The 24,002-nt window shown below is 44.3% G+C and overlaps 1 protein-coding gene across 2 annotated transcripts in view; it reads right to left on the reverse strand.

Annotated features, from left to right (window-relative positions):
- Positions 1 to 8,124: 8,124 nt before the first annotated feature.
- Positions 8,125 to 24,002, reverse strand: part of mpnd (MPN domain containing) — a 52,973-nt gene continuing 37,095 nt past the window's right edge. For both annotated transcript variants that reach the window (XM_078198141.1, XM_078198142.1), the window contains exons 9-13: positions 22,882 to 23,050; positions 20,571 to 20,641; positions 16,868 to 16,957; positions 15,514 to 15,606; positions 8,125 to 14,821 (exon numbers count right to left, since the gene is read on the reverse strand). In XM_078198141.1, the coding sequence (XP_078054267.1) occupies positions 14,735 to 14,821; positions 15,514 to 15,606; positions 16,868 to 16,957; positions 20,571 to 20,641; positions 22,882 to 23,050 (510 nt within the window). In that variant the 3' untranslated portion in view covers positions 8,125 to 14,734. The remainder of the gene's footprint in view (positions 14,822 to 15,513; positions 15,607 to 16,867; positions 16,958 to 20,570; positions 20,642 to 22,881; positions 23,051 to 24,002) is intronic.

Raw genomic sequence — 24,002 nt, forward strand, 5'->3', positions numbered from 1 at the left:
ATCATAAGAAAACAGACCTTCAACAAGAATCGTGCTCTTATTTCCTTGACCCACAGTTGACAACAGTGCTCAGGATCTACACAGTCTGAGTTCTACATTGCATATCAGCTTAAGATGCAAAAGTAGAAGCACAGATCTTAACTGCAAACTCGAGTAGCCAACAGGAAGCTGTTTCAAGTGAGGACGTGCAAATTAAATATTCTGTTGTAAGGGCAACACAGTGGTTATGGTTAGCACAGCTGCCTCACAGCGGGTTCGATTCAGGCCTCGGATCACTGTGTGTGGAGTTTGCACATTCTCTCCGTGCCTGCATGTGTTTCATCCGGGTGCTCTGGTTTCCTCCCACAGTCCAAAGATGTGCGGCTTAGGTTGATTGGCTGTGATAAATTGCCCCCTTGTGTCAAGAGGATTAGGAGGGTACATATGTGGGGTTATGGGGGTTGGGCCTGGGTGGGATTGTTGCCGGTGCAGGCTTGATGGGCCGAGTAGTCTCCTTCTGCACGGTAACACACAAACTCACAATCACTAAGTACAGATAAGGAAGGGGAAGGCTGCACTCGAATTTCTAGAAAACCATTCTAAAGGAGATCACATGTCTGGAAGGTATACAGATGATCTATTCTCTTTTCAGGTGCTGAATGACTTGCCACGTATGTCCAACTGAGTTCCAGTATTGCCAATATTTTTTTCCCTTTTGTTCAGCAAGGTCCAGCAATGTATTTTCTTCCTCCCCCATATCTACAGCATCTAACCGTAAGTGAAATGATTCAGGATTTTTTTTATTTCCACCTCCCTGCCGGGTAGTTGGTGTTCCACATGTTGATCACACTCTCTGAAGAGTTGATATCAGGCTTTTCCCAGTTTCTATCAGTTTGAAGTAACTTTCTCGATTTACTTTTTTCCCCACCTTACACATGCAAGGTCTTTTCAAAGCTGAAGAACCCAAATCAATCCGTTCTATCCCGGTAGCTCAATTTTTTTCTGCCTTTTTTTCTGTTAAGAATTGGACCACGATTATTTTCTTTAGGATCCTTCCAGCCCTAACAGCGAGAGGCTGATATCTGGCTCTTTTGATAACCTGCCAAGGGTGAGATTCTGTTGTGAAGGTTCTGAGTGAAAGGAAATGTGGGCAATTGCAATCCACATGCGGATGCAAAATACTCCACCTAATTTAATATTAAAGGAGCTATTTTATTCACAGCTGGAATTGGAACTAGGATTGTCTTGCTGATATAGTTCTCCTGAGGTAAGAACAGGATATTAGAACAGGACAACCCAGCAGGGGCGGATTTGCAATGAAACACACTGCCATGGCACTGGGCCCCCAAGCTACAGGGGAAATGCAAAATGATGAGCGAGTCACCCTACCACCGCAGAGCACTCTTCACTCTCTTCTCATTTCCTCTTTAAACTCCTTGGTTATTGCTGGAAATGCATCTTTTTATTGGCTACTGCACTTCTCACTGAAGTCGCATCACACCCAGCACAGCATCTGATTGGCTGGTTCTGGCGGTTAAGCCTGTCTGCGATTGGCCTGTTTCTCCACCTGTCAGCTCCGCATGATTCTTTGCTGTTATGAGAAACTGCAAACGGAGCCAAAGTTGTGGCAAGGCTCCAACTGCTCTGGGCACTGTCACCTAACAGTGGCAATTTGTGGAGGCAGATTGTACAAAGAAAGGCCATGTTCACACCTTTCCGCTCTGCTGTTTGTTAATTTGAACCCAAGCGATTGGCATATGCTTATATGCTAATGAGTGTGCATCTATGTATATGTCTGCATGTGAGGGTTCTCAATGAGATTGTTATATGTTTGCATTTCTAAGAATGTGGTTTTATCTGCTCAAGAGTTAACCAAATGCAAAAATGTAGCAGTTCTTTCTAAATGTATCTATCTCACTGAATCACTCAGAGGGGCGGCACGGTGGCACAGTGGTTAGCACTGCTGCCTCACAGCGCCAAGGACCCGGGTTCAATTCTGGCCTCGGGTCACTGTCTGTGTGGAGTCTGCACGTCCTCCCCGTGTCTGCGTGGGTTTCCTCCGGGTGCTCCGGTTTCCTCCCACAGTCCAAAGATGTGCAGGTTAGGTTGATTGGCCATGCTAAATTGACCCTAGGGGTGTCAGGGGGATTAGCAGAGTAAATATGTGGGGTTCCGGGGATAGGGCCTGGGTGGGATTGTGGTCGATGCAGACTTGATGGGCTGAATGGCCTCCTTCTGCACTGTAGGGATTCTATGATTCGGAACCATGATATTTTGAAAACATTCTGATCACTGCTGCTGATCTCGGGTCTCTACCGGGAATGGATCCTACTCGACTGTCTCTCAGGGGAGCCCATTTCATTAAACTGCTTTGCACTCACTGCTGATCTCACTCTCAGTTTAGCAGCACGCATAGTAATTGTTTTTTCACAGTGCTGTTCCTATTGGTGGATCCTGAATTTATCAATGGGAGGAAGACTGAGGATAAGAGTTTCTAAAAGGCCAGAGCACCCTGGTTCCAGCAGAACTTGGGGAGGGGTAGCTGTTGGTTCCTGGGGGTGGGGAACCCATAAATGAAGCAGAGCATGGGGCCCCACTAGCTCCAAATTGGGCACTGCAACCCAGTCTATATCCAATTAGAAAGGTTTAACACTGATGTGGAACGTACAAGGTAGAGCAGTGTTACTGTCCCTGTACTGTCATTCCTGATGGATTATGTTATGTATTGTACCACTGAATTGCTCCTGAGGGTGTTTATTTCACTGGCTTCAAGTCAGTATAAAGCAAAAAAGAGTGGCTAAAGTAAACATTGGTCCTTTAGAGGATGAGAAGGGGGATGTAATAACTGGAAATGAGAAAATGGCTGAGGCATCGAACAGGTATTTTGTGTCGGTCTTCAGTGGAAGGCACAAATAACATGCCAAAAATTGATGACAGGAAGGCTATGGCAGGTGAGGACCTAGAAACTATCATTATCACGAAAGAGGTAGTGTTGGGCAGGTTAATGGGGCTGAAGGTAGACAAGTCTCCTGGCCCTGATGGAATGCATCCCAGGGTATTAAAAGAGATGGCGGGAGAAATAGCAAATGCACTAGTGGTAATTTACCAAAATTTGCTGGACTCTGGGATGGTTCCCGCAGATTGAAAAACAGCAAATGTGACGCCACTGTTTAAAAAAGAAGACAGACAAAAGGCGAGTAACTATGGGCCGGTTAGCTTATCTTCTGTAGTGGGGCAAATGCTTGAATCTATCATCAAGGAAGAAATAGCGAGACATCTGGATATAAATTGTCCCATTGGTAAGACGCAGCATGGGTTCATGAAGGGAAGGTCATGTTTGACTAATTTGGTGGAATTCTTTGAGAACATTACATGTGCAGTGGACAATGGGGAACCTGTGGATGTGGTGTATCTGGATTTCCAGAAGGCATTTGACAAGGTGCCGCACCAAAGACTGCTACGTAAGACAAAGGTGCACGGTGTTATGGGTAATGTATTAGCATGGATAGAGGATTGGTTAGCTAACAGAAAGCAAAGAGTAGGGGTAAATGGATGTTTTTCTGTTTGGCGATCAGTGACTAGTGGTGTGCCTCAGGGATCAGTGTTGGGACTGCAATTGTTTACGATTTACATCGATGATTTGGAGTTGGGGACCAAGCGCAGTGTGCCAAAATTCGCAGATGACACTCAGATGGGTGGCAGAGCAAAGTGTGCAGAGGACGCTGAAAGTCTGCAAGGGATATAGATAGTCTGAGTGAGTGGGCAAGGGTCTGGCAGATGGAGTACAATGTGAGGTCATCCATTTTGGTAGGAATAACAGCAAAATGGACTATTATTTAAATGGTAAAAAATTGCAGTATACTGCTGTGCAGAGGGACCTGGGTGGCCTTGTGCAGGAATCTCCAAGGAGTGGTTTGCAAGTGCAGCAGGTAATTAAGAAGGGAAATGGAATTTTGTCCTTTATTGCTAGCGGGATGGAGTTTAAAGACAGCGAGGTGATGTTGCAGCTGTATAAGGTGCTGGTGAGGCCACACCTGGAGTACTGTGTACAATTTTGGTCATCTTTCTTGAGAAAGGATATACTGGCACTGGAGGGGGTGCAGAGGAGATTCACTAGGTTGATTCTGGAGTTGAGAGCGTTGGCTTATGAGGAGAGACTGAGTAGAGTGGGGCTATACTCACTGGAATTCCGAAGAATGAGGGGAGATCTTATAGAAACATATAAGATTATGAAGGGAATAGATAAGGTAGAAGCAGAGGGAAGTTGTTTCCACTGGCGGGTGAAACTAGAACTAGAGGGCATAACCTCAAAATAAGGGGAAGCAGATTTAGGACGGAGTTGAGGAGGAACTTCTTCACTCAAAGGGTTGTGAATCTGTGGAATTCGCTGCCCAATGAAGCAGTTGAGGCTTCCTCATTGAATGTTTTTAAGGCAAGGATAGATAAATTTTTGAACAGTAAAGGAATTAAAGGTTATGGTGAGCGGCGGGTAAGTAGAGCTGTGTCCACAAAAAGATCAGCCATAATCTTATTGAATGGTAGAGCAGGCTCGAGGGGCCAGAAAGCCTACTCCTGCTCCTAGTTGTTATGTCCAAAATTTTGGTACTTGAGTAATTTGTGCTACCTGCCTTTATTTAAAAAGTTCTTTAATTGTTCTTGGGATGGGAGCATCACCAACAAGGGCCACCATTTATTGCCCATGCTTAGTTTCCTGCCAGGGTTAAGGACATTTCCTATCAGCTGGAGGCAAACTTGCCATGATCCACACAGAAAACAATGACAAAACCAGGACTAGGAATGATAGTCTGTTGAGAAAGTTTGAGGAGTTGGGGTCCAAATGAAAGTGCAGATGTTTGAAGGTGATCATTTCTAGATTGTTGCCTGAACTATGTGCCAGTTGTCCTAGGGTCATGCAAATAATGTATTAAATACACAGCTCAAAGTGGTGTGGGTAGACTTTTTGATTCACATGACTCGGGCACCAGTGCTGAGGAATGAAGGAACTGTTCCAGTGAAATGGCCTCACTTAAACCTGGGTTGGGCCAGTGTTTGGGAAAATTGCATGACTAGAGCTTTAAATGGGGCTGAAGGCGTGGGGGGAAACGAGGGATCAGATGAAGGGAGAATTAGAAATCCAAGACAATACAACCAGTGTAGTGATGTTGGTAAACACAAGGGGACAGGAAAGGACAAAGTCTATCGATAATTAATAGTGCATCAGCGAGAAAGGTCCATGCAGGCACAAATAGTAAAAGTAATGTAGGTTCCTTATCTGAATGCAGTAAGATGTATGAATTAGCGGCATAAATATAGATGAATGATTTTGATCAAATTGCCATTACTGAGGTATAGTTACAAGGTGACCAAGTTTGAGAAATACATACAGTTTACAAAACATCTCTAGGACAGGTAGAATGGAAAACGAGGAGGGGTAGTCCTGGTGACATGAGGACATTAGTAAGAATGGATCTTGGCTCGGAAGATCAGGAAGTCGAATGAGTATGGGTAGCGATTAAGAATAAGTCAGAAAATGCTGGTGGGTACAGTTTATAGGCTCTCTAATAGTCATTTATATATTAGACAGTTTATACAAATTATTGTTGCATTGAACAAAGATGATGTAATTTGACTTTAACCTTCGTATAGACTGGCCCTATCAAATTGGCACAAAGTGGTCTGGAAGATGAGTTTGAAGAATGCTTTTGTGACTGTTGACTCGACCAGAATGCTGTGGAACCAACTCTGGATAAAGCTATTTTAGATCCAGTGTTGAGTAACGAGGCAGGTTTATTAGTAATCTCATTGCCAAAAAAATTGTGCTGGGAAATAAGGATCATAATTCCATATTAAAGTTGAAAGCGACATACTCCAATTACAAACAAGAGTATTAAACAAAGCCATTACATCTTTCTGCACATATTGCAAGCTGGAACGTCTAGCTGAATGCACTTGCCTCCCATTAGTTTCCAGGAATCAGGAGCAGAGAGTTCATCGGATCAATAGTGTCACAAAGAGTTTATGTATTTTGCTGTTCCAAATAATCAGTCTTTAAATGTGTGAATTCACCTCACATTTGTGGGTCTGTAGTAACATGTAGGTCAGACTGTGTAAGGATGGCAGATTTCTTCCAAGAGATTAGTGAAGCAGATGGGTTTTTACACAAATCATGATTATTATTAATGTTGCTCACATTTAGCTAATTAATTAATCAAATCTGTCTCCAGCCCAGGTCTCTAGGTTACTGGGTATCACAAAGCAAAAAGGCATCACTATCCTGAAAAAATGTATTGGATTTGCTCCAGGCTGCTGGGCAGGACTGAACAGTTTCACCGCTAGCTCGAAGCAAGTAGTGCATTACAAATCCTGATTGTTACAAAGTAAATATTTGCAATCCTAAACCTACTGGGAACTTGCAGAATCTCCATTCAAGCCTCCGATCCAGTGGGCGAAATAAAGCCTATCTTATTTTTCCAACTACATCTTTTACAATTTTGATCAATTAAAGACAGGCTTAAATCAGTGCACTTTTAATCTATCCACCCATGAGCCATTTGTTATTAGCAGAACTTGGAAATCCACTTGTCTGGAGTCCCATATGTCAAATCTTTTGAGTTTAGATTGCTGGCTGGATGATGCCTGGCGTAGCTTGCTGGCTGCTATCCTGGAGCAATCTAATCGACTGTATAGTCTCATTGCTCTCAAACCACAGTCTTCAGGGACTTCAGATGCCAGTAACACCCACGGGTCTTAGATCAGTCTTTTTCCAGGTTGGAGAAAACATTTATTTTAATCTGGCCGGCAGTATAATTATTGTAGTTTCAGTGACTCCAGTGTGTGCGTGAGTCATCTTTTTGCATGCACATCTTGAACTGTTTCTAATTGATATGAAATCCATGTGCATTCGACACTACAACTCCAGTGTTACAATTCATGATTTTGTTGCAGGTTAAACATTTTCATTACTCTCTCGAATCTATTAACCCATCGGGGATGCCGATAGTTCTTCAATTGCGAACATTTGTGTGAGTAGTAATGCCTCAATAATGAATCACAGGATTTTACATCCCTGAATCCTGATTGAGATTTTGTTAGATCGTTTGTTTTATTTTAAAAAGTAAACTTTTGTGGAACGGAATGCTTATATGGCATAAAAATTTAAAGTTTATTTATCAGTGTCACAAGTAGGCTTGCGTTAATACTACAATGAAGTTACTGTGAAAATCCCCTAGTTGCCACACTCCAGCGCCTGTTCGGGTACGCTGAGGGAGAATTTAGCATGGCCAATGTACCTAATCAGCACATCTTTCGGTCTGAGGGAGGAAACCCACCCAGACACAGGGAGAAGATATAAATTTTGCCCAGAGAGTGACTCGAGCTGGGAATCGAATTCGGTGACTGGTACCAAAAAGCTCAGCTGCCCAGAAGAGGGCCCCAGCGAAAAGAGGCTGCTGCACCTTCTCAGTCCACTGTCTTCCTCTGCAGCAAGTGTGTCAGAGACTGTCATGCCAGAACAAATTCCTGAGTTACACCATGGGATACTTATACAGAGTTAGCCACCAAAGCGCAAACCATTGTCTCAAGATTGAAGGCTGCCAAACATTTTTAATTATAGCCCTACATGTCTACATTCCTCAAGCAAGGCCTGTTGGATGTTTAGCTCTGTACAGTCCTGAGATCTTACGGGTCAGTTTCGTGCTGGACAGTTAATTTACTAACCAGATCATCATTTGTAAACCACAATTGGAGCTTCAGTCACAAGACTCAATTTTTAAGATCTACTGTGTGGAAGTTCAAACCTTCCACATGTGTAAAAGCCACTCTCTCGGGAGGGAAACTGGAACACATCAGGGCCCCTGCACATATTGCAAGTTGGAACGTCTAGCTGAATGCACTTGCCTCCCATTAGTTTCCAGGAATCAGGAAAGACAGCTGGAAAAAATTACTAACTGGAGAGTCAACTGGATCAGATCCAAATTTTCAATTCAGAGGGAAAATAATAAGCTCTTATGCAAGATCGTATTCAGTGTTGCCCCCTCTAGTCAAGAGAGTTGTGTAGGACACAGTGTCATAAGAGTTTCCTGATCTCTAGGTACATCAGACTGGACAATGCAGTGTTAGAAAACAAATACAATTCAAGTTCAGATTTTCAAATCCATTTTATTAATAAAAACTAAAACTTAAAAATTATATTTTAGATTTAAAAAGTGTCTACATCTGAGTTTTTTTTTCAACAATTGCAATTCATAAAATTGAATATTTACAGCTCTTTTACAGTAAATTCACTTGGTCTCGTCAGTAACAAGAAGCTATATCATCCTGTTTCTGCCACAATTTATAAAGATTATGTTTAAATAGGCCCAGCGCTCCTTCAAGACACTGCACAATTCAGTAATGCACCCAATGCAGACAGTGACCTTTGTAACCTCTACATGCTCATTAAAGGTGAGGCAGCCTGGTGCTGGGGTGGGGGGGGAGAAACTTAGTGTCAGCATTATTTATATCATTGATATTTAGTCAAACCTCAATTCTTTTACTGCACCAGTAATTTCATACCAGTCTCCAGTGGCCTCTGAGTGAGCGTGGCAGATTAGTGCGTCTTGAGGGATTTTTCTGTACACTGATCCGGTCCACATTAACTGCTGCACCCCCCCCTGCCACAAAACACATTTCAAAGGGAGGCCTTACACAGCTAGTTGCCAGAGCAGGCATTTTATTATGTCAGTCTGGGCTACAGACACGATTCGAGTGTTATAAATATCGTGTGCATGTATAAAAGAGACATCTCGAGTATCCATACTATCCCACAAACAGCCACTGCACTCTTAGGGTTGCAGTTAGCTCTTTTTGTATTTTGTTTCTCATCTGCATCATTCTGTTAGGATTAGTCAAGGAGAAACCTGGAGCGTTTAGTTATATTGTTGATTATTAATGCAAAATACTGCGGATGCTGGAATCAAACAAAAACAGAAAAATGCTGAAAAATCTCAACCGGTCTGACAGCATCTGTGGGGAGAGAATAGAGCCAACGTTTCGAGTCTGAATGACCATTCGTCAGATGAAATGTTGGCTCAATTCTCTCTCCACAGATGCTGTCAGACCTACTGAGATTTTCCAGCATTTTTCTGTTTTTGTTCCACCTGAAATTATAGTTAGACAACTCTGGCACCTGATGCAATATATGGCTGAGGTTGTTCTTACCCAAGCTATGAGTAAACCACCTCCATTTTCAGTTGCTGAAACGTGATAACGTTGAGACTTGACCTCAGTCACAAGATGTTCTCACTTCCATGGCCACAAATGCCAATTCTCACTGAACTCTAGAACCACAAAAATCCCTCCAATATCTCATAAGTTACCATGCTTCACCTACGCCAGGCACCAGTGCTGAGACTGACATGGGAAAATTCAATAGTAGGTGAGGACAGTATGAATACCTGTTTCTCTTGCCAGTCTCCCTCCCTATTCCAGAGAGGTGGTAGTGTCTCTACTATTGCTGCCCCAACCAAGACTATGCACCAGTTTATTCACCAAGCTATCGGGAAAAGCTGGAAAGAAGTGTCTTCAGCCAAGTACCTGAGTGCTGGTGGCTGTGACACTTGAGAATGAAGCTAGCAGTTCCAGGTCTCACTGTTAGAACATTGATAGAATTCTCCATCAGCAAGGCAGAAACAGCAGGAGTGCAGAGACAGACAAACAATAATACAAATCTGAGTGATCCAATTTACAGTCTACAACCCGCAGACTATACTCCAATGAAAGTAAAACAAAGAATCAAGTAGAAAAATAAAACTGATCAAAAATATTAAAATAAGTTCTGTTACGAAAAGCAAACCCGAATTTGCTTGTACAAGTGGAGCATCTCAAAACGGGCAACCTGAGGGCAGAATCCGTGCCAGATTTTAGAACTTGCCAGTTTTCAGATCAGGTGGTTCAGGCCAGGTGAGGTACGAGGGTTGCTCAGGGCACTCTGAGCACAGGAATAGACTGGCAGTGTGGAGCCAATGGCCTGGCACACCACTGTGCCAATGCAGTACCTAGCTGAGCAAACTGACAAGTTATTTTATTCGTTTCATAAAAATTTAAAATCATGCACGACAGCTTATAAATATGGCCGGTTTTCGGATAGTCGGATTTGAGACATTGTGCTTGTGTATCTGTTCTAGTTAACTTGAGATTGCCTGAGAGTCACATTCAACCCAATGAGAGTTGAAGGTAAAAGTTTGATTTTTTTAAAATCTGGAAATGTTGTCCCCTTCATGTTCCCAGACCGTTGAAGCCATTCCAGTACCGGCTATTCCTCTATACATTTAGACAGCAAGTGGTGGCAGAACAATTACGCATGCATGGCATCAAAGTCAATCCCAATCATAGAATCTCTACAGAGCAGGAGGAAGTCAACCAGCCTATCGAGTCTGCACCAACTACCCAAAAGAGCATCCTACCCAGGCCCACCCCCTGCCCTACCTACGCCCATAACCCTGCACATTTATCATGGCTAATCCACCTAACCTACACATCTATGGACACTAAGGGGCAATTTAGCATAGCCAATCCACCTAACCTGCACATCTTTGGACTGTGGGACGAAACTGGAGCACCCGGAGACATGGGGAGAACGTGCAAACTCCACACAGACAGTCACCCAAGGCCAGAATCGAACCCGGGTCCCTGGAATGGTGAGACCCAACTTCTGCACACAAATATTCTAGCAGGGGTTAAGCCACAGACTGGGTACCCTGGTTGCATTTTCCTTTCCCTGGCTCAGAGGCCAATCACTGTTGCAACCATGTCTCCACCCAGCTAAAATCTATTAACTCTAAATAGATAAGTGAATCAAACTAAATACCTGGTTTATATGATGCGGACATTTGCAATGATTGCGAAACGCCCCCCCCCCCTCCAAACAAACTGGCAACTCTTCTCTAAAGTGCTATGAGAAATTCATATAAAAATATAATCACTGATGGTCGGACCCTTGTGACATGTGTAGTCACAACATACAATGCATATGCTATCAGACAAGAATTCCAATAGTTAAAGCATTTTGCAGGTAAACGGTACTTTTCCACAGTCTCGGGAAGGTGTCTGGAAGTTGATGCCTTGTGTTGGCCAAAGTTGATAAAGATGGAAATTCAGAGCTAGGATTCTGGTGAAGAATAATGGACGGGAGAGTCAGTGAAATCTCTGAACAACTCGGGGAAATCCCATACTGGGTCCTTGACAGTAAATCAGAAGATGTACTGCTAAGGATAGCAGTACTATACTACCAAAAACACATCATTCTGCTACTCATAAAGCCATGATCGCGTCCCCCTCCTGCTCTTCAGGTCACAAGGTGCAATTGCTGTTCTTTTCTGAAGTCAGTTAGAGGCTAATTGCTCTTAACACATCAATCAATGAGAGATCATTCGTGGTTTTAAATAAGTTTTGTTTTAAAAGTCAAATTAATTTACTTTCTATTGGCATAGTGGTTTCTCTGAACCTTGAAATGACCCTTTTGTTTCCTCTTTTATACATTCCTGCAACTTTCGAGTGTCACAGACGGTTTTGCAGAAGAAGTCATTTTTAATCATGGCACACGGATTGTTCACTGTTGGTGGGGAAAACTTGAACTGGTGGGATGCTGATATCACATGATTTGGGTAAATTTGTTAATGCACACTCTTGCCTTACCTACTGGAACTATTCTGGCATATATAATGCATTGTTTCATCCATTCGGGAGGACGTATTCAATCACTGTCCAATTGCTACCAATATGATCCATAATGATAGCACTAACAGTGGAACAGGGAATAAAAGGATCACTAGTTCCAACTAAAGGCTATGCTATGCCCTTATTTCAGGGCCCTTTCTCCCTCAAGGGTGCCATTCGTATGTTTTCATAGAATCCTACAGTGCAGAAGGAGGTCATTCGGCCCATCCAGCCTGCACCGACCACAATCCCACCCAGGCCCTATTCCTGTAACCTCACATATTTACCCTGCTAATCCCCCTGACACTAAGGGAGAATTTAGCATGGCCAATCAACCTAACCTGCACACCTTTGGACTGTGGGAGGAAACTGGAGCACCCGGAAGAAACCCACGCAGACACAGGGAGAACGTGCAGACTCCACACTGACAGTCACCCAAGGCTGAAATTGAACCCGGGTCCCTGGCGCTGTGAGGCAGCAGTGCTAACCACTGTGCCACCCCTAGACATGTATTTGTGCTACTTTCTGCCATGGGTGCTAACCAGTTGATCTTCCCATGTTGACATACGGCAAAGGGAATTTTGATAATACTGCATTCAACATTTTGCAGAAGATCTTTTAATGATTACAAATCTAACCCACCCAGAACAGCAGCAGCAGCCTTATTGGCAAAAGTAGTTTCGGTCAGGTAATAAACTGCCAGATTCTCTTTCTCCGCTTTGGGCCAGAACTGTGTAATATAATTGTAATATCACATTTGCTGAAGTACAGGCAAGTTCGTTTGATTTCCCTCTGTGGGAAATGCAGGCAAAGGAGAACAGAACCAGCTGGCTGCACCAGTGCCACCTGGTGGCCACACTCAATGCTGCTTCTGGTGCGAGGCACAGATGCTGGAGATTGGATTCCTGGAATACAAGCAATCTCTGCCTATTAAACCCTGGCTTCATAGAGACCAAAGGGTTTTAATAACCCAATTCTCAGGGTGCGTGGGTGAGCAATGGGAAAAGTTATTTTCTTTCTCGCTTTACAAGGAATACTGTTGGGTGCATGAAGATTAATTTACAGTTAAGAGTTGAGTTCAAAAGGAGAGCAAGTGAGCTGATGGTCTGTTCAAGAGCTCCAATCGTAATCGATACGTTTCAGCACCATGAGGACAACTGGAAATGGTCGAGAAAGTCACTTTGAAAATCTCACGGTAACATCAGAGGCCACTGCCATTTTCGATGGAATCAGTGCTGGTTTAACCCCTCAACCCTCAGAAGGCACTGACACCTTTGCTGTGCGCCCTCCAGTGCCTTGTCCAAGTGACTACCCCCCCACCCCACCGTCCCAAACACACACACACACTGCACTCAACATCTGGCTGAATTTTCCACTTTCTACCCCCACAAGTACTAAGGCCAACTCACTGCCACCCCGGGTATGGTCAGTGGTACAACTTGAAGGATCCTGGGATCCTCTGGTTTATTCATCTCTGTAACACACGCAGAGATTCGCTAATCCAAGCAACAGATAACAACCAACTAGCGACCAAAACTTCAAAGGTGACCTCAGGGTGTTTTGTTCATCAGTAGGAGGATTTGCTGAACATTTGTAAAACTTAAGTAACTTTTTTCCCCCTACATGATGACAGCGTGTGAGTTATTTACATAGCACCTCCCAAGATATTATTTTTAAAAGAATCATCTAATGGTCCACATCAGTAAGGACCCGAATGACCTACACACATTTGTTTCTGGCTCTCCAGAACCCAGTCATGATATTTGAGCCTGGAACTACTATATTTAAGTTCTTGGACAATGAGGTATGAGAATAGATAGATCCCAGCTTTATGAATGTGAATCCTCTTTTACTAACTCTGCTATAGGCCCAAGGGGAGTCTCATTTAAAGATTACGCTGCAATGCTTCAAATGCTGACTATACATAGGTCTGTGCCTCAAATTCCCTGGATTGCGATTTCCTGACAGCTGCTAGTAGGAAAGGGGAAACCAGATTGGTCTGTAGTTTTACTGGGCCCTTTCTCCTGCTTGATATACGAATGGTCTAAGTGATATTCCCTTTTGTTTCCCATCACTGGACAAGAGGCAAGGGAGCAATGTTAAATTTCCACTGACAGCAATATTCAGCTGGGTGTGAAGCACAACACACAAGAAGCAACTATTCTGCTCAGGATCAAAGGGGGAGACTGGCTCTAAATACAACTCTTCCCTATGTGCCATGAACAATGTGTCTTAGGCAGATTCCAATTCGGATTGGGGAAAAGGTGCAATTCAATGCAACAAGACCGCATGGCGTTAGGGGTGCAGGGGTGATGTGGTCGCACACATTGGGGTTCCCAGTAACACGGATTGCTGGTCCTTCCCGTAGTTTCCCCACCTTGTGGAGGTCCCCAACATGGGCAAAGGAGATGAAAGCTGAGACTCTCTGACAGTGTCAGATCAATAAGTCTCAGGTTAAGCCTGTGTAGGTGTCTAAAGGACTGCGAGTCTTCAAATCAGAATCACTTCAGGTATTGCATCAACCCTGTCACATTCTGACCTCAGTAATTAATCCGGTGAAGATACCTCCTTGTAGCTTTGTGATGTTGTTATCGTGGGCCCGTTTCCAGATTCCCCATGGCATGTTTTCAAACCAGGGATCTGGTCTTTTCCTTTCAACTCAGCCACAGGGTTCCAGCTCATGCTGCAAGCTTGAGAGAGTTCAGGACCCAGGACGCTGGAGAAGGGAAAACTAAAACCTCTCCCGAAAACCACTCTTCAGTTCATTACTCGAATGTAGCATCTCCGAGAATGTCAATATTTAACATTTTGCCGTTCCCACCGGCTTTCTATGGTGAACCTAGGACACCAGCAGTCTACAAACTGAAGCAGATGTCCACATTCAGCCATTCTCAAGGCTTCCACTTCTACCACAAAAACTATTCAAAACAGAAAACACTAAACAATCACATTCCCATTTGACCCTGAATAATTTCCACATTCACTTTTCTCAGTTCCTTCTCACTTTTTCTTTTCCAGCTTTGTTCCTTTTCAGAGGTGCTAAGAATGCAGCAAAGGTCAGCTAGCTGCAGGCCCCCAGCTGGTAATAAATGTGTTCCAGAACTTTTACAAAAGTTTGGTCCTTTGGGGTTCTGTTGGCCATGGATCCCTTTAATGCAAAGAAATAAAGCAAGTAATTAAGTTGAGATATAACTGAGCCAGCAAATCGCAGAAACTGGTAGCATTTCCCAATGCCTCCCACAAAGCCCCCGGGGACATTGCTGTTTAAATGCCATGGATTGAAGTTACTGGCAAGCCAAGCCTCAACAATGGGACAGTCATTGTGTTAGCTGAGAGGAACCATTGCTCCAGGAAACCTCGTCAGTGGGTACACAGCCCGTGCCCGAGAGTGCTTACTGAGTATCTCCTCCGTGCATACAAAATCCCGTTTCTCATTTCATATTTCTTACTTTTGTTTGCTTGTCTGTGGGTACGCATGGAAACCAAAACACAGCAATGTAGCCTGCTGACACAGTGGTTAGCCTCACAGCGCCTAGCCTCACAGCGCCAGGGACCCGGGTTCGATTCCCGGCTTGGGTCGCTGTGCAGCATCTGCATGTAGTCTCCGCGCCTGCATGGGTTTCCTCCCACAGTCTGAAAGACGTGCTGGTTAGGTGCATCGGCCGTGCTAAATTCTCCCTCAGCGTATCTGAACAGGCGCCGGAGTGTGGCGACTAGGGGATTTTCACAGTAACTCCATTACAGTGTGAATGTAAGCCTACTTGTGACACTAATAAAAAAACTGCATCACCTGCGATCCTCAACTGCATTAGGAATATTCACAGGAGAAAAGCCACTTACCTTAACTTTATCCAGAAATGTTGTCTCATCATTCCATTTGTCGTTGAACTTCACAATGTCCGGAGCTGCTTTGTAATATTCCAACAGGAGCATCTGCCAAGAGAGTTTTAACAGAATCTACAGATCAGTAAAATGGTCTCGCCTGCCCTGTTCGACCCCACCATCCCTCCCCTCCTCTCTTTGAGCAGTCTTGAAATGGTGTTTCAATGGGAGGCGTATCCATGCTGTCACGTGATTTAGATTTTTAAGCATTGTCACTGGCACAGTGGTTAGCACTGCTGCCTCACAGCGCCAGGGACCAGGGTTCGATTCCCGGCTTGGGTCACTGTCTGTGCGGAGTCTGCACATTCTCCTTGTGTCTGCGTGGGTTTCCTCCGGGTGCTCCGGTTTCCTCCCACAGTGCTGATTAGGTGCATTGGACATGCTAAATTCTCCCTCAGTGTACCCAAACAGACGCCAGAGTGTGGCGACTGGGGGAGTTTCACCGTAGCTCCATTGCACTGTTAATGTGGGCCTACTGTGACACTAATAAAACTGATGTGTGATAATGCAGGAGGTTTTAACAACAGCTTTTGAGTTTGCATGCACTTGCGGGTTCTGGCCACTGGGTGGGACATTATTGAAAGTTCAGGAAGCCGCGTTAGGTTTTTTTTGACAGAATTGTTATAACACAGGAGGCCATTCGGCCCATTGTGGCTGCACCAGTTCTCCAAATAAGCAAGACACTCATTGCCTTTCTCCTGCCTTCTTGTTGTAACCCTATCACCAGATTTTTCTCCTTACGCAGGAGTATTTGTTGAAACTTACCTATGTATTTGTTATTGGTATTTTTTTCTTAACTCCTCAATGTTTCATTCAAGTGTTAGCTTTGATCAAAAGTCAAAAAGATTAGAGTATTCCGATAGTGAGGTTCCCAATGGTGGCTCCTGATGCCCGCCATTTATTACCATTGCTGTTGTTTAGACGGCACTTGTAGCAGAGGACATGGAGCAGGAGATGGGAGAGGATGGGAAGCAGACCAAAACGCAGGTGGATAAATTATTTTTAAGGAGGCTCCAGAAGTATGGGCTTCGTGCTGAAATGCTCTGGACAGCCACTGGGAGATGGAACCCTGCTGCCGACATTCACTTTCTGGAGTCGCTTTGGGAGAAATATAAAATTATAAAACTACTCGCGTGCCTTAAGCGGGTATTCAGCTTGTAATAGACTACCACGCTTCTAATTCCAGTGGGTCACACTACAACTCTCAGTCTCCAGGCAAAAACACTGGAAAACATTTCTCAACGTGCAAAAGGTACACTTTTATTTTGTGAAACAAATCTTAAGTCCGGCAGCCAAAAGAAAATAGAGGTACCATTTCATGTAGGACGTCAGAAGTTAGAAATGTATCCTGCACGTAGGTCATCTCCACCTCCATGGGAATGCCGTAATCATTGGGCTTTTGCTAGAAGAGACGAGAAAACATTAAAAGCAGAGAGGATACACAAACCAGGAACAAATGGAGGTGACATTATTAGACTATTGGCAATAAGATGGCCAAACCTTCAGTCCACCACTACAACAGCGACGCGGCAAAGTGACGTACGCAGTCATGTTACGATGTTCCATTAACAATTGCTCATTTCTTGACCCAGTGTCCACCTGCAATTCACTTCCCCAAGAATGGAATCATTGGCCAAGAACTTCCACTTGAATAAGCACGTGGCCAGCGCGCCCACCAGTTCCTGCAGACACGACTCCAGAACCAAATCTGGGCTTACATACGTACCACCAGTGAGCTGCGTGCGCCAAATGGACACCCACTTGGCCCACTGGCCGTAGGATTTTCACGGGATCCCGATTTGCACACAGAGTCTCATGCCCGTTTCAGATGTCCCGGCTGCTCACAGGAATATTGCAAACGGCGGACTTTATGCATCGCAGGAAGGGCTGAAATAATCCCACCACTCAGCCCCAAACTGAATGTCAATCACTGCTTTGTGAAGGCAAAATCAGGGAACTGAATTTCTATCCCGGAGCATACAAGGAATAGAAAGACCTGACATTAACGTCACGTGCTCATGCCCTTAGCATGTCTCAGAATGACTCTTAGCCAATTATGTACTTTTGTAGCGGGGTCGCTTACTTAGCAATCATTCCGACAGCCAGTTTACACACTCAGATTCCACTAACAGCAATGCGATAAATGAGATCTGTTTTAATGGTATTGTCCCCGGAGGCAAACGTTGGGAAAATAATACCAGAGAAACTTTTATGTTCATTTGAACAGGTTTGCTTCAGCAGGTTTTGGCGGCACAATGGCACAGTGTCTAGCGCTGCTGCTTCACAGCCGCCAGGGACCCGGGTTCAATTCTGGCCTGGGTGACTATCTGTGTGGAGTTCGCACTTTCTCCCCCAGTCTGAGTGAGTTTCCTCCGGGTATTCCAGTTCCTTCCCACAATCCAAAGACGCGCAGGTTAGGTTGATTGGCCATGCTAAAAAGCCCTCTAAGCGTCAGGGGGATTTGCAGGGTAAATACGTGGGGTTACGGGGATAGGGCCTGGATGGGTGCAGGCTCGATGGGCCGAATGGCTTCCTTCTGTACTGCAGGAATTCTAACAATTCATCCAACAATGGCGTACTCTCACAGTATAGAAACGATCCAAACCCTGAGATGGGACTTGAAGCCTAACCTTTTGACCTCTAATCCAAGCTACAACCTGAATGAAGCTATTTGGCCCATAGTGTCTGCACTGGCTCACTAAAAGCTATTCATTATTCCCACTACCCACACTTAATTTGACCTTTTTCAAATATTTCTCATCAACTCCTTTATGGCTGTTAAGAATTCCACTTTCACAGTTGTCTCTGGTAGAACATCCCATGTACCAATAACTTTGTGCATTAAAAATAATCTGCTAACCTCTATCTGTTCTGAAAACTTCTAAACAGCACTGACAATGATTTTCCCCATTTCCAAGTCAACCCTCTACAATTTTGAACACCATTATCTCCCGTTAATCGCCTTTGTTCCAAAGTTTGCCCCAGTTTTGCTGGTCTCCTTGTCCAACTTAGTAAAATTCCTCTGTAGCCTTTGTATTGCTTGATTTTTTTTGAATGTGGACAATGGTGGCCAGCCAGTTGTGGACTGACAATCACTAATTGGCTCGAAGGCATTAAGAATCAAATGCTTAGCATTGGACTGGAGTCACATGGAGGTCACAGCAGGAAGAGGCAACAAGTTCTCTTCCGTGAAGGACATCAACAAACCAGTTGAGCATTTACAACAATCCAACTTTCGTGGACTTCCACGGGTGCTAGATCTATTGGATTTGATTAAAAAACAGCTAACCCATAGAAGGAGGCCATTCAGTCCATCAAGTCCGCACCGACTCGCCAACAGAAAGTTTTACCTAGGCCCACTGCCTGCCCTATCCCCATAATTCCACACATTTCCCCTTACTCTACACATCTTTGGATACCAAGGGGCAATTTAGCATGGCCAATCCACCAAACCTGCACGTCTTTGGAGCGTGGGAGGAAATCCGGAACACCCAGAGGAAACCCACGCAGACACGGGGAGAATGTGCAAACTCCACCCAGACAGTGGGCCAAGGCTGAAATCGAACCCAGGTCTCTGGCGCTGTGAGGCGGCAGTGCTAACCACTGTCACCATGGAAACATTGTATCCCTTTGCATTGTTGTATTGTAGCTTTTATCTAGTGTCCCCGCGTTCTAATCGCAGTGTAACTTTACCGTAGTGTACCACCAGACTGACACCTCAATGCAATACAGAGGGAGTGTTGGATTGTCAAGTGCGACATCTTTGAGATGAGGAATTAAAACAAGGCCTTGGCTGCCCTGTCAGATGAATGTAAAAGACTCAATTGATTTGTTAGAAGAGCACAAAATGCTCTGAGGGTCCTGGCTACTACTAATCCTTCAGCCAGTATGACAAAGATTTCATCTGGGTTGTCATCACGTTGCTATTTGTGGAACCTTCCCGTGGATAAATTAACTGTCACGTTTCCTCAATTTAACAGTGACTACATTTCTTTGCGATGCCCTGCAAGGTGCTATACAAATGCAAAATCCTCTCTCAAGAATCCATATACGAGCATCCACTACATTTCCTCAAAAGTATTCCAATTTTCCCACACGCAACTTTCCTTTTACAGGCGAGTCTTTGGTGGAGTTCCAGAGATTTTCACAGTAACTTCATTGCAGTGTTAATGTAAGCTTACTTGTGACAATAATAAATGAACTTTAAAAAAACTTTAAAAAGAGGCAGGGAAAATTTGTTATCCAGTGGTAACTGACTCGCCTCAGTGAGTGAGAGCGCGAACAGGATTCTGTATGGTTCTCTAAAACTACTTAAATTAATCAAAAGAGGTTTAATTTAATAGTGCTGATTAATAATAACCTGGTGCTGTACATTTCCACTTTAGATCTTTTGACTTAAGCAGCAGAACACACAAAAATAACTGGGATTGAATCGCTTCACAGCCTTTCAAAGGCGGGATTTTCCAGCTGTGTTCACCCCAAGATTGGAAACTCCCACCTGAGGTCAATGGACCCTTTGCATAGTCCATGTCCGACCCACTACAATTCCCGTGGCAGGCAGGACAGGAAAATTCCAGCCCAATTGTCAGATCAAGCCCAAGTTAGGGATGCAATGCCTTAATCTTGTCAGCTTGGATCTCGTTTGTCTCCCTTGTGGGGACCATGAATTGGTTTCAACTGGAATTTTAGTTCGGTTTTTGGAGCAAGCAAGGAATGGATTTGCCCGGTCCATTCTGAGCTTTGGCTTTGTAACTTGAAGGTTGGAGTAAAATTTTTTTTTTAAAAAAAAAGAGTGGGGTTGAATCTCCCACAGCTCCAGAATGAACTGAGTTATTGGAGCTCAGGAATGAATCAAGGCCCCATCTTCAGAGTACAGACAGATTATAGGCAGAACACAGTGGTGGCAGATCAGCTCGCTAACTCCATCAGCTACAGACAAATGTTGTGATGTTATTGAGGATTCTGACAATAGGCGACCCGGTAGAACACAGCATGATGTGAGATGAGTCACTTACTTCTGGAGGAGGCAGAACCCAGAACGGAGTAATTTTTGATTCCAAGTTGGTGCTTCCTGGATGATATGGCCCTTAAATAGAGAGAGAGTCAGTTACAATGTTTCTCCCCTTCCTTGGAGATTGGTGTTAATAAATAAATGAAAGCTAATAAATACAATGATGGGGAGGCAATGGCCTAGTGGTATTAGCGCTAGACTATTAATCCAGAAACTCAGCTAACGTTCTGGGGACCCGGGTTCAAATCCCGCCACAGCAGATGGTGATGAATTCAATAAAAAACATCTGGAATTAAGAATCTACTGATAGCCAATCAACCTAACTCGTACATCTTTGGACTGTGGGAGGAAACTGGTGCACCCGGAGGAAACCCACGCAGACACAGGGAGAATGTGCAAATGTCACCCAGGGCCGGAATCGAACCCGGGTCACTGGCCCTGTGAGGCAGCAGTGCTAACCGCCTTCACCACACTCTCGGGTAGTGCAGTCCAGGTCCCAACCACTCTCTGTGCTAGTTTTGCTCATGTTGTCATTGGATCTTTTATCAATCACCAGAAATCAGTGCAGTTTAGTTCTCAACCCTCCAGCTGATGTGACCAGTTTCTCCCATCTCCTCCGTCCAGATACCTCATGATTTTGAACACCGCTCTCGAATCTTCTCTCAACTTTCCTTTCTATAAGAGCAACACCCAACTTATTTAATCCATCCAGGAAGCCCCTCACCCCTGGACCTTTTCTGCGCTGGCATTTCCTTCCTAAACTGCAGTTTCCAGAATTGGGCACACTACTCAAAGTTGAGACTGAAGCAATGTTTTATAAAAGGTTTATCGTAACCTCCTTGCTTTCGAACTCCGTGCCTATTTATAAAGTCCAGGTTCTCATATGACACGATAGCCACTTTCTCAACCTGTTCTGCCACTTACAATGATTGGTGCACAAACAGCCACAGGTTTTTGGGTTCCTCAAATTCCATTGGAATTGTGCCCTGTATTTTATTTTGCCTCTCCTCATCTTTCCCACTGTAAGAGGGAGGTTAATAAAAATGGAATATGGACTATTATAACAATTTTAGGGCAAACAGCACTCATGGTTTATTAAAAGGATCTTACAGCTCAAAGGATTACAATCAAAAGGAACTGGAACCTTTCTGAAGAGACTTTTTAAGGGGGTTTTGAAAATGATATAGTGCAGTATTAGAAAGATTAACTAAAATTCCAAACTAAGGGTAAAAACATCACCCAGCTAACATGCTGATGTGGCAAAAATACAGGCACTGCTTGCTTCCTCCTTTACCTCCCTCAGAAATCCCAAATGTTTCCCATCTGGTCCTGGTGACTAAGCAAATTTAGTTACAGCCAGCTTTTCCAATATCTCCTCCTGATCAATGTTGTTAGACTTTTCAGTGTCTCAAACACTTCCCTTTCAGTATGATTTTGGCAGCATCTTTATTCTTTGGTAAAGGCCAAGGCACAAAGTGTTCATTTAGTATCTCAGACATGCCCTCTGCGTAAACCCCCTTTTCATAGAATCATCATCCCTACAGTGTAGGAGGAGGCTGTTCGGCCCATCGAGCCTGCACCGGCAACAATCCCACTCAGGTCCTATCCCCGTAACCCTGCGTATTTACCCAACTAATCCCCCTGACAATAAGGGGCAATTTAACATGGCCAAGCAATCTAATCCGCACATCTTTGGACTGTGGACGCTGGAGCACCCGGAGGAAACCCACGCAGATACAGGGAGAACGTGCAAACTCCACACAGTCACCTGAGGATAGAATTGAACGGCACTGAGAGGCAGTATTGCTAACCACTGTGCTGCTTTTGCTCTCTAATCGCTGTCCCACCTCCCCCTTATTTCCCTTTTACTATTTCTATGCCCAACGAGCATCTGAATGATCCATTCAACCACAAAGACTCAAAAATTGGAGACCTATAAAAGTCAAAGAATGAAGTAACAAATTGCTTTAACCCACAGGTTCCAGGCTGCTCATCTCTGTGAACCACATATACAGGTTCTCAAATCCTGGTACAATTCTCCTACTAACCTGCAGGTACCTCACGCTGCTGATGCCAACATATCCCGGTGCTCTGACTAAAGAAGCGACAGCACCAACAACAACTCTCCCCAAACCTCCCACACAATTCAAACAGAACAAACCCGCACTGGAGAAATACAAACAAAAAAGAACGGAGTTGCCCAAGTTCTACTGTGGCACACACGCTCCATGGCTGATGCTTTTACACAACCCAACTTTCCCGTATTACCAAAATAATCATCTAAAGATGTGCCCAGAGATGAGTGGACCTCTTACCACAGATGAGTGCCAGACAGGGCTGAAAACTGTTGGTGGTTCCCTGTAGTTTCAGCTGATAGTCCATCTGAGAATCAATGTCTTGCAGAGAGGGCAGGGCACGGGTATACGGGTGACTGTGGTACCAACCGACCAACGACAACCCCCGAAGGAATAGGTTCTGGCAAATCTGTAGAAGAGAATGTTGTGTTCAGTTCAGAGAAGATGCAAAGGCAGGAGGGGTTACGTGGCACAAACTGGTTTGAGACCAGCATGTGTTTGAGTGCGCAGAGGTTGGCCAAGCACTGGGTTGCATTTTTGTATTGAAACTCTATTCGAACTCCTGGGAGAGAGGCAGCCAGGCAAAGGTGGTTGAAACGTGTTTGTATTCAAAGGGAGCTACAAAGAGGGGGGGAAAAAAATCAAAGTTCCTTCTGGTGCATCTGACAGTCATCACGTGAATTTACAGGTAGTCCGTTTCTTATGAGGAAAGGCTGAGGGACTTGAGGTTGTTTTCGTTAGAGAGAAGAAGGTTAAGAGGTGACTTAATAGAGGCAGACAAGATGATAGGGTGGATAGTGAGAGCCTTTTTCCTCGGATGGTGTTGGCTAGCACGAGGGGACATAGCTTTAAATTGAGGGGTGATAGATATAGGACAGATGTCAGAGGTGGGTTCTTCACTCAGAGAGTGGTAAGGGCGTGGAATGCCCTGCCTGCAGCAGTAGTGGACTCATCAACATTAAGGGCATTTAAATGGTCATTGGATCAACATATGGATGATATTGGAATAGTGTAGGTTAGATGGGCTTTAGATTGGTTTCACTGGTCGGCGCAACATCGAGGGCCGAAGGGCCTGTACTGCGCTGTAATGTTCTATGTTCGGTTACGACAATATACATTTATGTAGCACATTTATCGTAGAGAAACAGGAGAGTGCTTAAAAGTTGAACACTGAGGTGCTTACGGTGATTTTCGGACAGATGGTCAAAAAAGATTCGTTAACGAGGTTAGATTGAAGGTTTTAAAAGCAGCGACTGAGGTGGAGAGAATTAGAAACTGAATTCCAGAGCTTAGGGCCTAGGCAGCTGAAAACACGACTGCCAGTGGTGGGGCAATTAAAATCGGTGATGCATAAGATGCAA

The sequence above is a fragment of the Mustelus asterias genome, chromosome 26 (assembly GCF_964213995.1).
Source record: "Mustelus asterias chromosome 26, sMusAst1.hap1.1, whole genome shotgun sequence".
Classification (NCBI taxonomy): domain Eukaryota; kingdom Metazoa; phylum Chordata; class Chondrichthyes; order Carcharhiniformes; family Triakidae; genus Mustelus; species Mustelus asterias.